Below are 17,781 nucleotides of genomic sequence, written 5' to 3'. Positions count from 1 at the left end.
TGCTACAAATTTTTGCACATTGAGGTCATTCTGGGTCAGTTGGACTCGAATCTATTGACATGGATTTTCAGTCTTCCAGTGTGGGACAAATCAAGTAAAACAGTGGTCTTATGGAATCCTGGAACTGTGAAACTGTCCATTCCATGTTTTTACGGGACAGTAGTGACAGAACTGAAGGGGGACCTTGATACTGACATGAAAACATCTTGTGTTCCCACTGAGAAAGGCACATGTTGGTCATTGAAGTTTCATGGGGAAATCTCAAAACAGTGAAAGAGTAAAACAGCAAAGGCGTGATCATATCTGGTGCACATAACACAGACGTCATAGGCTGTCCTCACACTGTTATGAGCTCTGCACCTGCAAACAAAAGCACCTGCAATATTCCCAAACAAAAACAAATGAAAACCCAGCAACCCCATCTAACCAACAGAGATCAAAAGAAGGGACTGGGGAATCATGAGACTATAAATGTACCTGAGCTGCAACAAAAGGGACTCCAAAACAGGAACAATTTCTTGTGACTGTGGGAAACACACATGCAGTGTTTTTATTTTGCCTTAGGGGAGGGGCATACACAGAAAGCGTGGGGTCCTCTTCTAAAAGCATTCCAGACCCTATAAAGGTGAGGCTTCTGGTTGCAGCTTAACTTCACTGCACACTATTCATTCACTCAGTGCAGACTCTAGGTGTGACAGTGAGTTCATATTATCTCTAGTACACTAGCAGTGACTGGGGAGGGATTATTTTGTACTTTTCTATATGTGTATTGTTTTTGAACTGTTCTGTTTTTTTCTTACCCTGATTTATGTTTACTCAATCCATGTTTCCTTGGATACACTGATGCTAGCTGCTGTTGATATATACCTTTGCTTACCTCATATTCCTGCACTTTTGATATACAGTGAAAAATTGCAATAAAAAAGATTTTGAACGAAAAGTTGCCAACATGACACCATTTATCACAACCAGAAACTGTAAAAACAGGAATTAACATTGGATTTTCAAATTTCCGCTGGTCCTTGGACACACCATGCGCGATAAACGTTCATCGCCAAATCTGATAATCGTGATATTTCGTCTCATTTAAAACTAAAGGGTTTGCATGAACTAACCATTCGAATGGAATTGTGAGGTTCCTGGAGATTCCCACCCCTACTAACTAACCAGCATGCACGACAAAAGTGAAAAACAGACTTTTTTCTTCTCCAAGATTTTGACTTCAACTTTTTACTTTGAACTTTAAAACATCAAAGGATAACAATAAATAATAAACAAAATTCACACCCCAGCCACCCTCCTCCTTTGTTAAAGAATAGTCCCTTAGCAATTGTTTTTGTTTGCTGGTTTGATGTTGAATTAATAGTTAATAGTTCTAATAAGGAAGTAGGTATAACGTTTTTGTTTGTTTTTTTTAAACAATATAGCAGTAAAGACAGTACTTGATGGTTGTAATTACCATAAGCCCCATGGTTTCAGAATGTTCTGGCCATTTCCAGTCTCAGTAAAATATAGTCAAATCATTATGGCTATTATGTTTTCATGTAAAATAGAACATGATGATGTGTGATAGTAGATAATGCTAACAAGGGGTATAAAACCTTAAAATTACACTCTTCCAGCTATATGACACATTAAACAAGGATAAATTACCCATCTATTAATGTCAGATAAGCTATTTATATATTCTTAATACATCTGTGGCTTAAAATTTGGTATAGACACTTGCTATAGGGGGATTCTTTGGGTACCATACTGTGAAGGTATAGAATATGAACAGTATGTAGGTGTTGAATATAGTTGTGACGTGCCGACACGATATGGAGAAAAAAAAAGAAAAAAAGATTTGTTTTGTATCGTCTTATGTTTCAAATATTTTAATAAATTGAAAAACTAATTCTTAGCACAAGTAAACTAGTTTTCACAACTCTCACATATTGTGGGTTTCATTATGGGGTTTATTCATTAAGCCTGAAGGATTTCAAGGTTAATTGACAATGTGCTGACAGCGTTTTTGTCAACCATCAATAATGGTTTTATTTTAATTAAAAACACATTTCATATCAATGTGCCTCATCAATGTCTGATAAATCATCACAGCTGAAGTAGAAAATGTACCCATCAACTCCACAGCAACCTATTATTTATGTTACACAAATCAAACAGCCGTTCAACGTGTTTTTTTTCCTGTTATTTAATTAAGATATACATACAGAACTGCAAAAATCTGGTTTACAAAATTTCCATACTAACAAATTGACTTGAGATGTACAGTGTTCTTGGGATTGAGAAACATCTAATGTGTGTTTTTCACTACAAAATATGATGAAACAAAAGAAGGGTGGATGGAAATGGGGTATATTCAAGATGCTCTGATTAACAAAAAAAATATTCAGTGGTTGCACAGTTATGTTCAGAATAGAAACTTGAGCAGCTGGAACATTTCATCATTAAAAACCCTGAACTTTCTTGGTCAATTGCCATTATTGAACAAATAATACTTTAAACATTCCTATCCATTTTACTAAGGTTGTAATCCACAGCTCAACTTGAAAATGGGATAAAATTCCCCACACTCTCATTTCAAATAGATACAAAAATGCATTTTGTGTACACCCCACGGTTCACAGATAGTTTGTGATTACCAAAATCGGTGTGGTGGAATGCAGGGAACGGTGGAGACAAGAAGGACATAATGCACCTATAAAAAGCTGCTGTGGAAAGCGCAAAAGGTGAGAGGGTCACAAAAAAAAAAAAAAGGTTGTAAAACAGACGATGAGGATCTTGATGAGGACAGGCTTCTACAGGGAAAGAGTGAGGAGTGAAGGGAGCTTTCGAAAAGGTTATGTGCGGGCGCTTCTCTCCGTCTCTGCAAGACACTCCCTGACCAGTGCACGGGCATGGATTATACCTGCAGACACAAAGTGCAAGGAGGCATTAAATCAACAGTTTTACATTAATTAGAAAAATTGCTCAAATAATTGGCAGCAATTTCTGTCTTCTGGCCGAGTCTACCTCAACTAAAAAATGCTAATGCATCCAAGCCACCACTATTGCTGAGATAACAAAAAGGCTGCTCTTAACCAAGAAAATAGCAGGTCAGGTACAGAGAACATTGGGTTCAGCCTTCTATCTGCCTGTTCAATTAGCACCATAGTGACTGCAGTCACCCCGGTTTTTAATGCATGTGATTCTATTTCAATCACACCCATCCATTAATGCTACATATCTTCATTTCTATTCATCAGAATTGAAAAAACAGAGCAGAAAAGGGAGTAGCAGAATGATCATTTCCTCCTCGGGCCACAAAATTGTAATTAGAATGACAAAATTAAGGGTATTGAAATTAATGGAGTAGAACATAAAATGGTTCGTTATGCAGATGACGTCCTTTTACACTTAAAAAACCCTGAAATATCTCTACCAGAAGTGATGAATTCTCTATAGGTCCACTATCAGGTTACAAACTGAACTGAGATAAAACAGAAACTCTGATATACATCATAAGAAAAACTCAAGAATGCATATCCACTGAAGTGGAGGTTCAAGAATTTAAACAATTAAAATCAACGTTCTGCCAAGATTTTTGTATCTTTTTCAAACCCTCCCAATTACAATCACCCCACACCAATTCATAGAGTGGGACAAATGATATCAAGATTTATATGGTAAGGAAGGAGTCCCCGAGTACAGTACAAAACATTACAACTCCCAAAAGAAAAATGAGGCTGGGGCTTACCATCTTTGAAAAATTATTATATCTCAGCACAGATTAGAGCATTGCTGTATTGGCGTGGCCCATCTTATAAAGCACAGTGGAAAGACACTGAAGGTAGAATAATATCTGATGTCCATATTCAGACTGTACTACTGGATAAAAACTCGCAAAGATACATAGATAGACTGGAAAATCCATAGGTCACATCTACTTTTTATGTACGTTTTATGTATCTTTTTCTGGTTTTCTGATGGCCACAGACACAAGAAAAATTTCCGAAAGGACAATAAACAATATCTATCTATCTATCTATCTATCTATGAGGTTTGGAAAGCTGTTATAAAAAAGCATAAATTGGAGAAAGATATTAAAAACCTGAGTTGGTGTGCATGTGACTCAGATTTTACTTGCTGGATGATAGATTTAAGTTTTGGATTAAAAAAAGGCATAACATCCCTATCTAGTATTATACAGAAAGATGAAATTACATCCTTCCAAACCTTAAGAGAGACATTTTCATTATAAAAGCAGGACTTTTATAGATACCTCCAATTAAAAAATGATTACAATCAAAAAATCCAAAAAGGATATCAGTGAAGCCAGCAAACCCTTCATTCAACTATTTATAAATGCATATAAATGGATACTAAAAGAAAGGGGTCATCTCCCAACTCTATAAATCTCTCCACTGCCTAAAAGTCTATTCAACAAAATATATTATGGTCAGATGAGAAAAGGAAGGAGACCTGTCAATCACAGATGAAATATGGCAAGATATTCTTTTCAATGGAAAAGCACTTAATCTCATGCATGGAAAGAATTTTGCTGGAAAAATGTTCAATTTTTTTTATCACTCCTCTTTTGACAGCACACTATGACAGTAGTAGTGCTGGAGGAATTACTGGAAAGATATACACAGCAATACAACTAATCTTTAATATGCACATACCATTAGATTTCAGAGTTATATATTTAGGCTGTATCCCCCCTGAAGTAAAAAGTATTGGCAAATGCTTCATGTGTATATTGATGGCAGCAGGGAAAAAGGCTCTGACAAGAAAATGAATAATGCACGTTGGTCTGACAATAAATGACTGGACAGATGTGACAATGGAGATATACATGATGGAGAGGGTTACTTTCTCTGTACACCTAAAGATGGACATTTTCATGCAGCACTGGGAGAAATTGGTGCAAAATGTCAAGCCACTGAGACCTGATTTTGTTCAGATAATCACTTGAGGGAACATCCTTAACTGTTTTCTCTACTGTGTTCTCTTATTTGTCCAGATATTGTATAGTAATGTGCAATATAGAAGCCAAACTGCTGCAAGCATATTTATTCTTTATCTCTACCTCTCTGGTTGTATATAGTTAGTAGTTGTTATAGTTGTTATATCCCCTTTTGATAGCCATCCTTTAGAAATGTACTGAAATAGAATGTTAGTCAATAGAAATAAAGATGAGGGTGAGAGGCATTATTTGTGATACAATCTTATTTTTTACAACCATCCTTTTTTATACATGGATGTTGGTCTTTTTATTTATTCATTTTTATTATTTTTATTCTTTATTGGTTTCATTTACCATTCTAAGTTCTCCTTCCCTCACTGACTATATATTGATCGGCATTGACAAAGGATGTTAACAGTGAATTTTAAATCTGAATCTGAATGAATCTTAAATGTTAAACCAAAACATGGTCTGTTTAACCCCTTAGTAGTATGTATAAAAATATTTGTATATTAACAGCAAAATCAACAAGTGTTTTTCCTTTTCTTATTTTCTTTGCTTATGATTTTACTTAAACCCTGGATGTGGAAAGGTACTAAACTGGTAATACTTCTCTTTGCTTTCTCTTTGGTGTGAAAATTATGGAAATTACCATTAAAGGGTAACTCTGTTTTCTTTTCAACCTGGAGCCTACTTTGCCATGTGTTTGTGTCCAAGTGGCTGTATGACAATTTTTGCTAGAGCCAGTAGCAGCCAAACAGGCTGCAATGTAATCCTTCGGGGGAACTGAGCACCATCAATGCACGCCCCCAAAAAGTGCTTGTTTTTATCACTGACAGGCTCAGACTCATCATTCGAGGTGTCTGACAACATTATGGAAAGCATCCCTACAGAGATAGACCTTTTTGTTAAAAAAATAAGATCCTTTCTATCTAACCAGAAACAGCCCCGAAATTGCTATCTTCAAACCCACCAGATTATATTTAAATAAAAAGTAATTTTATCATAGTAAAACACACTTCATTTAAAGTTGACAGAAACAAAACTCACAAAAAAACATTGTGGTTCATGTTTACACTGTTCCATTAATCACCAACTCTGGTTTGGTTGAAATAAACTATTAATTCGACCAGTTAAATGTGAAAATATGCTGGCTCTATACACACTAAAAGTAGTGTTTATTTAAATGGAGTCTGGTGGCTTTGGTGATAATGATTTTAGGGCTGTTTCTGGTTAAGCAAAACGGATCTTACTCTTTAACAAAAAGAGAGAGAGAAAAGAGTTTCCATAATGTTGTCAGACACTTACAATAAAATTCTGAGCTTGTCAGTTGAAACAGCAAGCGCTTTTCACAGACTTTTAATGAACAGTGCATAACTGCCCGCAGAGATTACACTGCAGCTTGTTTTATGGCAGCACAGGACACAGGTTGAAAAATACCAAAGTTTCCCTTAAAGCAGGGTTGTCAAACTAATTCTAATTCAGGGGCCACATACAGCCAAGTTTGATCTCCACTGGGCTGGACCACTCAAACCATTACATTAATAACAACCCCTTCAGATTTTTCCCTTTTCAGTGTAAAGAAATTTATTCTGAAAACGTTCATCCATTTACAAAACAGATGATGAACAGCCCGTGATATCCCATGAAAAATATATGCAAATTCAACAGTATGTCTCAGTTTTTCCGCATTCAGTCGGTTTACTACTCACTTCCATTATATGTGCTTTTCTTTTTATAATTTTCCACTTAAGTGGAAGCTGTTGAAGCAGCAGGTGAAGTCATCACCTGCCATACTGTTTTATCATAGAAGTCTGATACAGATTCTTTTGTACTGAAGCTACCGGTTAAAGAGTAGCTAAACCCTAAAACAATTTTTTTCAGCTGATAATCATTGTTTCTGGTTGTATAGTAGTGTTACTGACTGATCCTGCTCAAAATCTTGACAGTTTAGTGCAAACTATTGAAAATCTACATTTTATTTTAAAAATGTGGTATGGAGTGCCCTCTACAGCTTGAAACCTGGTTACTACATTTGAATTTACATTACATTACATTGGAGGCGAATGATTCTTTTTTGGGGCGAATGACGTCACTAACCGTCCACGCTAAACCTGCCCTCCTCCCTTTACTCCTCCTCCCCTTACTATAAAACCATTCTGTCCGCAGTTATCAAACTGATAGCGAGTAGGTTGGACCAGAGCAGAGAGAGTAGTAGAGCAGAGAGAATAGCTAGTAATTTGTGGAATTGTATTGTTAGCATAGTGTATTTTAGTGTAGGTTTACAGTTAGTAGTGTGTTTATAGTATTTAGGTTAGTTGGTCAAGGAGAGGCACTGAGGCTTGGGAGTACATGTGCAGGGTGGCGAGGGAGGGATGTGGAGGGCTGCTGTGCGGTGAGAGAAAGCCGAGCCTCTGTGGTATATGTGCGGGGCCGCGAGGGAGGGAGGGGTGGATGGACAGATGGATGGATGCGGTGGCTGCTGCACGGTGAGCCCAGGCTCCCAGAGAGGGAGAAATAGAACCAAGTAGGATAAAATAAGACTCCGGCCACCTTCCCTTCTGCCCGTGTGACACAGTTAGGGGCAGTTTTCCAAGCCACCATCAGCACAATGGATATAAGCTCCACTGTCGGCAGGGTGAAAGAATGTGGAGATGGGGAGAAGGGTGAACAGGGGGAAAGAGGCCGATCTCCAGCCGCCTTCCCTTCTGCCCCTGTGACACAGTTAGGGGCGGTTTTCCAAGCCACCATCGCCACAATGAAAATAAGTCAAAGTGTGGAGGAGAGGGACCGGGTAAAGAGGCCGACCTCCGGGGAAGCCCTCTCCTCTCCCCCCAGCGAGGGACAATCTTCACCCCGCCCCCTTCCTCAGCCTATCTTTTCTGAATTCAAGCTGTGAGCGGAGTAATGCCCAGAGAGGGGGGTTTAGTTCCCCTTTAATAATATTTTGCACAATGTTCCTGTTGTACACAGAACAAAGCCCTGCTCTCACACAAGATCACAAGAGATTTCTTTGATTCTCATTAATCGATGACAAAGGTCATCAACATACCTCTCTTTAGCCTCTCCATAGCGCTCTTGCTCCCAGCGTATGTTGGCCTGATCTCACGGCTCATCTCCTCGATGACAGACAGAAGCTCACTGTAGGTGGACCCTTGAGACACTTTGACAGGCTGTTTGTGTTTTTCACAAACATGTCATGTTTGGGGAGAAGAAAAAAAAAAGATCTGTCAGGACTTGTCACAGCTGGAAACTCCCATCATCCCATTACAAGGAAAGACAAAGAACAATGAAAAATGAAGACTCTTTGCTAATACAACACACAGTTGTGGTCAAAAGTTTACATACACTTGTAAAGAACATGTTTGTCGTGGAAGTTCTGACTTTCCAATAATTACTACACTCTAATTTTCCTGTGATGGAATGACTTTTTTGTTACAAAAAAACATTCAGGAATTTTAGTTCTCAAGAATTTATTATGGATCTCCTGAAAATGTGACCAAATCCGTGTGGCCAAAAATATACACACAGCAATGCTTATATTTTAGAAGCCCTTTTCACCTCTATTGGGTGATTCTGGTAGCTATCCACAGGCTCCTGGCAAGCTTCTAGTTATATTTTTGACCACTTCTCTAGATAAAGTCAGCACAGTTTGACTAAATTTGTTGGCTTTCTGGCACAGACTTGTTTCTTCAGCACAGCCTGAACTTTGGGAAGGCTATTGCAGAACCTTAATTCTAGCCTGAGTTAATAATTCTGTTACCACTGTTGATGTGTTTATGGTCACTGTCCTGTTGGAATACCCAACTGTGTCCAAGACTCAACCTTCTGGCTAATGATTTTAGGTTTTCCTGAAGGGTTTGGAGATAATCCTCCTTCTTCATTATTCCATTCACTTTGTGTAAAGCAACAGTTCCACTGGCAGCACTGGCTGCTTCTGATTCATTGCAGATGGTTGGTTGACCATCCTGACCAGTTCTCTCTTGGCTGCAGGTGATAGCTTATGTTTTCTTCTTAATCATGGGAGTGACATAACTGTGCTATGCACTTTATACTTAGAAACAATTATTTGCACAGTGGATCCTGGGACTTATAGCTGTTTTGAATTGACTCCGAGTGACTTTCCTGACTTCTTCAAGTCAATGATCTGCTTTTTTTTTTTTTTAGATCCACGCTGAGCTCCCTAGACTTTGCTATTTTAGTGTTTGTGGCTGAAACGAATGAGTGCACCAAAAATCCCAGTTTTAATGGACTCAGGGAAGTCACCAACTGGAGAAAGAAAGAAATTAAGAGGCCATGTCAACAAGCAAATTTGACTGACACAGCTTTGTACATCACCAAAATTGATAATTCATGTTGCTGTGTGTAGATTTTTGACATAGGAAGGCATATGGTGTCTATATTTTGAAGACAATAATTCAAAATGCTAAGTAGAACTGCAACATGACTAAAATAATTATCAAATTAACATTGATAACATTCATTTGTATGTCTAACAGACTGCTCCCCAACTGCTCCCATCTAAGCATTCCTGCATGCCCCTGCTTTCACAGCTACAATCAGTCCATTCCTCCCTTCCACTGTTCCACTACATCTATGTGAAAAAATATGTTGTTTTTTTTTTCATGCCCTTTGCTATCTCAACACTGCCATGAAGGTCACATGCCTACAGCTGCCTCACAGTAACAGCCTTCCAGAGCTGTCAATATTTACTGTACTCCATGAATACAGAGACATGCACTCAGCAAACTCTCTCCTCCTTTTTTTTCTTTTAATGGTACACGCCAGTAAATCTAAAATTTCACAGGATCTGTGCTGCTGCAAATGAAGGAAGGCTTCCTCATAAAATCAACCTAAGTTTCTAAAAAATAAGTCAGTTTACAATTAATGATTGGCTTTGAAAGAACAGCCGGCGGGTGTGTTCAGCTCACTCTTGTTCTGGAGCGTTTGTTTGAAACAATTTGCGTTCTGGTCCTCTTCAATAAAAAACAGGCAAACAATTTTGTGAGACAATAGTCATTCAGTTTCTTTGCAGGTATCACACTGCTGCAGCCCCAAGCTGTAAAACAAGTTCAAGCTCTACTCTTCAACCTGCACAAGCACACATGAAACAAATCATTAAAACTGGTTGTTGCTTGATTCGGTCTACTTGTATGCACATACAAGCCCAATACAAAAAGCTTGGACACTGCGTTGAACGTGATTAAAAACAGAATGGAATGATTTGCAAATCCATTTCATGGCTATTCTGTTGCTAGGGCGACAACTTTGGTCCCTGTTTACTTCCTGTCAGTTTCTGCATTAACATACATTCAAACAGGAAATACAAAGGGACCCATTTAGAATGTTTGTTTTTTTTAAAGATATTTTTTGGGCATTTTTAAGCCTTTAATTGATAGGATAGACAAGTGTGAAAAGGGGAGAGAGAGAGGGAGTGACATGCAGCAAAGGGCCACAGGCTGGATTCGAACCTGGGCCGCTGCGGCAACAGCCTTATACATGGGGTGCCTGCTCTACCACTAAGCCACCGACGCCCCGACCCATTTGGAATGTTTATGTTGTCCAGTTTGAAACGGTCTATATTCAACTAAATATGGCGCAAGACAAGATATTTAATGTAAATATACACTCATTTTGAATTTGATGCCTGCAACATGTTCCAAAAAATTTTGGACACGAGCATGTTTACCACCCTTTTTTTCCAATAGCACTCAGTAAGCATCTGGGAACCAATGACACTGGCTGTTTAAGAGAGATTAGTTTCTACATCCATGAAGCATCTTGAAGCTGGCATTGCAAACCAAGGCTTCTCCAAGTACTTAATACATTTCAGTTAGCCTGTCCAATACTTTCTTCTTGTGTCCTTCTGCTTTATTGACTTGTTCAACTATCATTTTTAAGAAAAAAATGTATTCTTAAAACCCACTAAAGGCCAAAGCACACCAAGGCCAAAACACATCAGCACTGAATGCCACTTAAGGAATAATACCCCCCGCTGCTCCTATGACAGCTTGACTCCTCTCCTCACCATGGATGCATAAACAGAATTCTGTTGCAATTGCTGTCTCTCTCTCCTCACCATGGATGCATAAACAGAATTCTGTTGCAATTGCTGTCTCTCATGTGTATCAAAGAACAGATGAGGAGAGAGTGTTGAGGTTGAAAAATATCCCAAGCTATACAACCAGCAATCCCATCACTATAAAGACAAAGCCAAGAAGATATTGCCTGGTGAGTCAGAGCTCCAGAGATCGGCTCTACAAGTGAGAAATCAAGTTTAATTAATGGATGTCCACACATAAAATGCACACGATTTTCAGCTAATGCAGAGGTGAAACAAGCACAGATCCTTTGGAAAAAGTAGTAATAACTGTGTTGTCTTCTCTTGCTGCAATGTGGGGAGTTCTGTGTGTGGTAGGGGAACACTTGACATGCGTCATACAACACGTTACGCTGCGGCAGTGATGGGGTGTTTTCAGCTCTATGTAATTTTCACAACGATAATGACCAATGTTACCCTATTTGGGATTTGTTCTCAGGTAAAACAGAATCTATGCACACTCAAGAACACTCTTGTGCACATTTTGTGATGATCTGTTTGTGAAGAATAATTGGTTATTGTGTTTTTTCAATTCTATAGTCGTTTATTATTATAGAATTTAACAATAATATTTTATCATTTATTATATATTCAATAACTTCTTTCATTATTTAAATTGAAGCATTATGGTCTTTTAAAATGACAGACTTCAACAGACTTCAAACTACAGCTTTCGTAAGCGTTTTTTAAGAAATCTGTCATCAGAAAAAAAACTGTTACACTCAGAAACCTTGCACAGTCTGATGCTTTTTATTGTTCTATTTGTTGCAAAAATTCACAATGTCAGACAACATGAAAAGACACATTTGCTCCCTTGCGTCTCTCCTCTGGCGTTCCCTCCCTGTCTGTCACCACTCTCTGCAACCCGTTTCCATCCCTTGTTGGGGTTGTGTCCCTTCCCCACATTTACTTCACTGCTTCTTGGTTGAAAAACTCTTGAAATGCAAAAAAGTGCAGCAAATTGAACCTGTTCCAAAAACTTGTGACGAGTGAAGGTTTTGGAGTCAGTGTGTAAGCGTGATTGACACAACGCAAGGTTGTATTTGTTTTTAGACATGCAACAATTTTGGAGGAAAAACAGTCTTAGTGATGACTCACCTTTACATTTAATTCAAGTAAGTTATATTTATGGGAACTGTGATTGCGCAATTATAAAAGGGGTTGGACAGGTGAGATAAAAAGTGACAAATTATTAATAACTTTAGTTATTAATGACCTCCCTCTCTTGCCCTCTCTTTCTCTCTAAACACACACTCCCTTGACAGCTCTGTTAAGTTTGTGGTTTGCTGGTCAGGTGGTTGATTAACAAGTATTTCTAGCATCCCATGAATTTTTTTCATTTTGTTTTTTTTTGTGTGTAGCATTTTATATCCACGCCTGATGCTACTAAATTTGACAGCTCGTTTGGCATTCACTCTCTGCAGAAGCACCTCCACTTCAAAACAAAAGTTTGTTTTATGTTTGGAGTCCAGTGCTTTACACCAATATAATGGTGCAGAACTCTGCTGCAAGGCTTTTAACCAGAACTAAAAAACACGATCACATCACACCTATTTTAGCATCTCTACATTGGCTGCCAGTACATTTTAGAATTGATTTTAGTGATCTCTTTTAAATCTCTTCTAAAAACACATTTTTACCGGAAAGCCTTTTTTGATTTTATCTGTCATTTACTGTTTTCATGCATTGGAATTGTGTACTCTATGTTTTAATTGTTCTGTAAAGCAATTTGTAACATATGTTTTGAAAAGTGCTATATAAATAAAGGTTATTATGATTACTATTATTATTACCCTCTTTGGACATTTGGTAAACACTCTTGACTTTTCTCCTCATTCAGTCTCCCTGTGTGCACACTGCCCTGTGCTCATTCTCTTTTATGGGGACTTGCAGAGTGTTTACCTGTGCTCTTTAGAATTAACTGGCACACGCTTTTAACTTACGAGGGCAATGGGATTCATCATTATAAAAACACAGATGTGAACAATTCTGCTGTTTACGGACATGTCATGGATCTGACATAGACGTTTCCTAGGACCTTTCTTAAAAACAACTTTAAGCCAAGCTGTCATCTCTGAGGACTAATGACTCCCACCCCCTGCAGGAGAAGATAAAAGCTCTGGAGAGCTCCTTCAGTGATAGACTGATTCACCCAAAGTGTGTGAAGGAACGCTATTGCAGGTCCTTCCTGCCTGCTGCTGTCAGGCTGCATAACCAGCACTGCTCACAGTAAACTGCACCATGGACACTTTAGGGACACCACTATAAGCATTGCTGTCCCCCATGCTGTTGTTTATTTGCACATTCAATATTCACTTTGCACTAAATATGTTCACTTTAATCCATTGCTCATTATTATTATTATTATTATTATTTATTGCTGTTTCTTGTATTTTTTGTACTTTTTTCTGCATGCCTACTTTTTTTTTAAGTTTTTAAATACTGAAATCTTTAATTTGACTCTTTCCCCTTGACTACTGTAACACTGGAATTTCTCAATTGTGGGATCAATAAAGGTGTATCTTATCTTATCTTAAGAAAAAACTTGGGAATATATTGGTAAATGAGACCCAACGCCAACGTGAATGACTGCATTGTACTAATGTGAAACAAAACAAATGTTCACATGTTAAATACTTATTTCCTGTATGTCGAAAAGGATTTGCAAATCATTGCATTCTGTTTTTATTTACGTTTTATAGTGTCCCAACTTTTTGGAATTGGGGTTTATGTATGTGTATGGTATTACTAAGAATTACAAAACACTGCAAACATACCTGAACAAAGCCCATGGAGGGTGGGCCAAAGTCACTAAATGCCGGCCTAAAGTTGGATGACGAGGGCAGGGATGGAGAGGGGACCGAGGAGCCTGGACAGAGGAGGAGGACAGATGTAACACACTGTAGCTGGAATTTGCAACACAAAAACAATTAGAAGAAATCTGCCCTCTGAAACATTTCATTAAGTAATTGTAAGTAACAATTCACTGTAAGGGTCCCTGATACACATAAACCAAGTCCATTATTTTTTCCACTATAGACACCTTAGAGCGCTTTATCACTTGTATACCATGGCCCTTTGCATTCTCTTTGTGAGGAGTCATGACAATGATTATGTCTTGTTGCTATGGTTATTTGCAATCTAATATTGGCTAGACTAATTTTGATTTACAATAGTAATTAGAGCGTAGAGCAAAATTATGTCTCATGGCCATGGTATAAAATGTTTTATATCCATAACAAAGAAAAATGGCAACTGGCAAATAACTGCATGTCCAACATTATGGCTGCGTGGCTGCTAGGTGTCAGAACCTGGAGGCGTGTGGTTGGAGCCAGACGGCGCAGGAGCAATGGGTTTGTAACTCATGGCGATTTCAGCAGGCAGCTCCCCGTACGACGCGCCACTTCCTTCAGTCCCGTCAACCCGGTGCTTATACAGCTTTACTGGTGGTGATGAGCTCCTGAGAGCTGATACAAAGAAAACAAGCGTGCACACAGAAACACAAATAAAAGATACTATCAGATGTATTTTCATTCTGGTAAGTAACAAAGGAAGCTAGGGTTTGTAGTTTTCAAAGCAGTGAAATGTTAATTTCAGAAGCGTGTAAACTTCAAGCACATCTGCTCAATTTTTCCTAAGGCATGTTTACCTTTTTGTATGACATAAAGGAATCTAAAAAGGTGGCTCAATAGCAAACAACAATGGCCAATTCTTGATATATTTCTCAGCTTTTGACTTTTTATGGGAAAGCACTCAAACATTTTGCCAACATCACAGCAGAATATGTCAACTTTGCCTTGCGTACAGACATGCATACATTACAGAACAAGACTTAAGACCTGAAGAAAGTTTCAGCTTTTCATTCAGTTTCATCATTTGTCTCTTTTCCCACCAAAACGCAGAAGCAGAGATGGCTTTATACAGGTCAATTTTTGCAAGTATTTTGTTGCCAATTTTGTGGCTGTATATTATGGACAGCAGAGATGACAGAGAACATGGTGAGACAGATGCAGGTCCCTAGCTGCACTCAGACAGGAGATGTTGTAATTCACAGTGCCCGTACAGTTCAACTTTAACATGTTAACTTCAGAGCTTTTAAGCTCTATGTTCACAGTCCTTGTAGCTGCATTTACCATCAGGCCATCAGACTGTCCAAATAATAATGTCATCTTAAATTTAACAAAAACTTGAATTCACTTTTACAGCTAAAATATAGTAGAACATTACAAACTAAATAGTTATCAGAGAGTTTAAATAACTGCTGCTTTTCTATAAGTCTCTCTATGACCTGGGACCAAAATACATCTCTGACTGTTTGTCACAATGCAATTCTGTCATCTGGCAGAGGTCCTTTAAACACATCCAGTGTCTTAAATAAAAATCAAAGCATTTAGTTACTGAGCACCATAGAGCATCATCATTATATACCTTACACTTAAAGGTCCAGTGTGTAGAATTTAGTGGCATTTAGTGGTAAGGCTGCAAAACTGAAACTTCTCCCATGTGCAAAGCATTTAAGACGGGAGAGCAACCTTTACTGTCAAAAGAGCCATTTTTGACAAAAAATTAAAGAAAGAAAAATCTGTCTGGAACCTTATCATGAGGATAACGCAGCCTATTAAGTTTACAAAAACCTGTCAACATTACTAATAGGTCTAAATGAGCACACGTTAATGTTTTACCACGAGATGCCTACTCTGCAGTGGCTATTTATAAATATTTGGTACTTAAGTTTTGCAGCATTGGTGGTGAGAACAAATAAATCTGTCTCTGCGATGGTAAATTCTCTGTTCTCCACCAGGACTTTTCCAATTATGGATTTGTAATCCATAGCTAGCCAAGCCAAGGCTAGACTCAAGACTCAAGACTAGTGGCTGACGCATTCATACATGCAAATGACCAGATCTTGAGCCAGTGTTTGGTTTGTCCGTTCTGGGATGCTGTAGAACAACATGGCATACTTCATGAAAGACAACCTGCTCACTTAGTAGACATACACAGCTCATTCTAAGTTAACAAAAACTCAACAATTTTTATTTTCAGGTGATCATAAACTAATCAACGCATAGTTATGAATACAATATTCCATTTCTGCCAATAGATGCTCCTACACACTGGTCCTTTAATGTACAACTCTGGCTATGTTGTCATTATTTCCCTGCTTATATCCCACGATACCATTTAAAATGGTTTCTACCCTTTAAATGTGAGTTTCATGATGGATTTCATACAGTGTTTAATATTGTTTGTTGAATAGAATTAAATTGTGCTATATGAATGACCTTTACACACACATACATATATGTATGTATGTACCTATGTGTGTATGTATAGACGGCACAGAGGTTTACCAATGACAGCCACTACAGTTCATTATTCCGACTATCAATGAAAACAGTGCTCACTTCAAACCTGGTCGATATCATATCTAATAACTAGCTGGATATGTTATTTGATCAGTTTCGTGTGTCCGGGTGTACAAAAACCTCGAGGAGCGAGGGTTTTCTGAATGAGATCGGACAGAGGCTCACAGGACAAACCAGAACCAGAGGTGCCGAACGAAACAAAAGCTGACGTTAGCTTTAGAGGAAGGTGCCAAGCTAACTACTACTTGGTGATGTTAGCTAGATTAGCTAGCTATCGCCGGTTAGCATAATAACACAAGTGGGACGCAGGAGAATAGTATTGATGGAGCTTTGATATTCTACATACAGACAGTGAACGAAATAAAGGTTACCTACACTTGTGACCATCGAAAAGACTGCAAACGAGCCAAATGAGTTGTATTTTATTACCTTTTTAAGAAGACTTAAATTCCTCTGTGGGGAAGCGAGCCCTGTCTCCTCCTCTGTGTGTGAGTCTGCGCAGTAGAGACGCGTAGTGTACTACTGTTTTTTTTACTTTTAGAGCGATGCGATTGGGTGATAACCCATGACGTATTCTCCACACTTTTTTTTTCTTTTTAAATTGCGTCATGTACAAAACAGCTTTTTCCACTGCAACAATGTACCATCAGCGTTTTAATACAGGGGAATGTCAAGTTATAAAAGGCAATCATTTCAAAATGAATTAAAGAAGATGAAAAATAATGTATGACCAAATAAATGAGTAAGACAAGAAAAAAACCCAGCAATAAAATTACAAAGTGGATAATCAGATGATCATATGAGCCACTATATGAAGTGTCAGTATTAATTCCTATGTAAAATCAAACAGTTCACTTATCTATTTTTTTCTCAGTCTGAGAAATGTTTTTAAGGCTTTTTTGCAGTGGTGGTGCAGTCAAGTGCCTGAAAGCCATATTTGAGTAGAAGTACAGATATCTTACCAGAATATGACTTTGAGTAAAAGTACTGATGTATCAAAAGTATTTTTATTGTATCATATTTAATGAAGTATTGAAAGTAAAAGTACAAGTAAATGCTGGTAAAACAGCAAGCGGTACGAATTCTGATGATTATCAAGTTTATTTCTTCCTAACATTTACACAACCTTAAGAACAGGGCTTTCAATACACTTGAAGAAAAATTCAAAATTCATACATATTCCTATGGTGTAATAATATTATTAATATTAATAATTATATTACTAAGCATGAACAACTCTCCCAAATCCAAAACCTAGAGTGCCGAAAGTCAAATTTGTGATGTCATAGGGTATAAAGTCTGGAAGTGCTCCAACAATCAATTGGGAAAGATGTTGTAGATGACACAGAAAGCAGCCAGGGGGA

At 38.0% G+C, this 17,781-nt stretch overlaps 1 protein-coding gene across 1 annotated transcript; it reads right to left on the bottom strand.

The window, feature by feature from the left end:
- Positions 1 to 1,946: 1,946 nt before the first annotated feature.
- cdk2ap2 (cyclin-dependent kinase 2 associated protein 2) lies at positions 1,947 to 16,915 on the bottom strand. The gene is made up of 5 exons (XM_049571225.1): positions 16,847 to 16,915; positions 14,363 to 14,518; positions 13,829 to 13,920; positions 8,004 to 8,124; positions 1,947 to 2,911 (listed from the first exon to the last, which is right to left on the bottom strand). The coding sequence occupies exons 2-5, from the start codon at positions 14,415 to 14,417 to the stop codon at positions 2,844 to 2,846; spliced, it is 336 nt and encodes a 111-aa protein (XP_049427182.1). The 5' UTR covers positions 14,418 to 14,518; positions 16,847 to 16,915; the 3' UTR covers positions 1,947 to 2,843.
- Positions 16,916 to 17,781: the final 866 nt, after the last annotated feature.

Source organism: Epinephelus fuscoguttatus, linkage group LG3 (genome assembly GCF_011397635.1).
Source record: "Epinephelus fuscoguttatus linkage group LG3, E.fuscoguttatus.final_Chr_v1".
Classification (NCBI taxonomy): Eukaryota; Metazoa; Chordata; class Actinopteri; order Perciformes; family Serranidae; genus Epinephelus; species Epinephelus fuscoguttatus.
Note: the sequence above shows the minus strand (reverse complement) of the source record. Positions and strands in the feature narration are given on the sequence as shown.

Coding starts and splice junctions, on each gene's coding strand:
- cdk2ap2 (XM_049571225.1), bottom strand. CDS start 14,417: ATGAGTTACAAACCCATTGCTCCTGCGCCGTCTGGCTCCAACCACACG. Junction 13,921..14,362: donor CTCCAACCACACGCCTCCAG/GTTCTGACACCT, acceptor TCCTCTGTCCAG/GCTCCTCGGTCCCCTCTCCA. Junction 8,125..13,828: donor CCTCCATGGGCTTTGTTCAG/GTATGTTTGCAG, acceptor AAACACAAACAG/CCTGTCAAAGTGTCTCAAGG.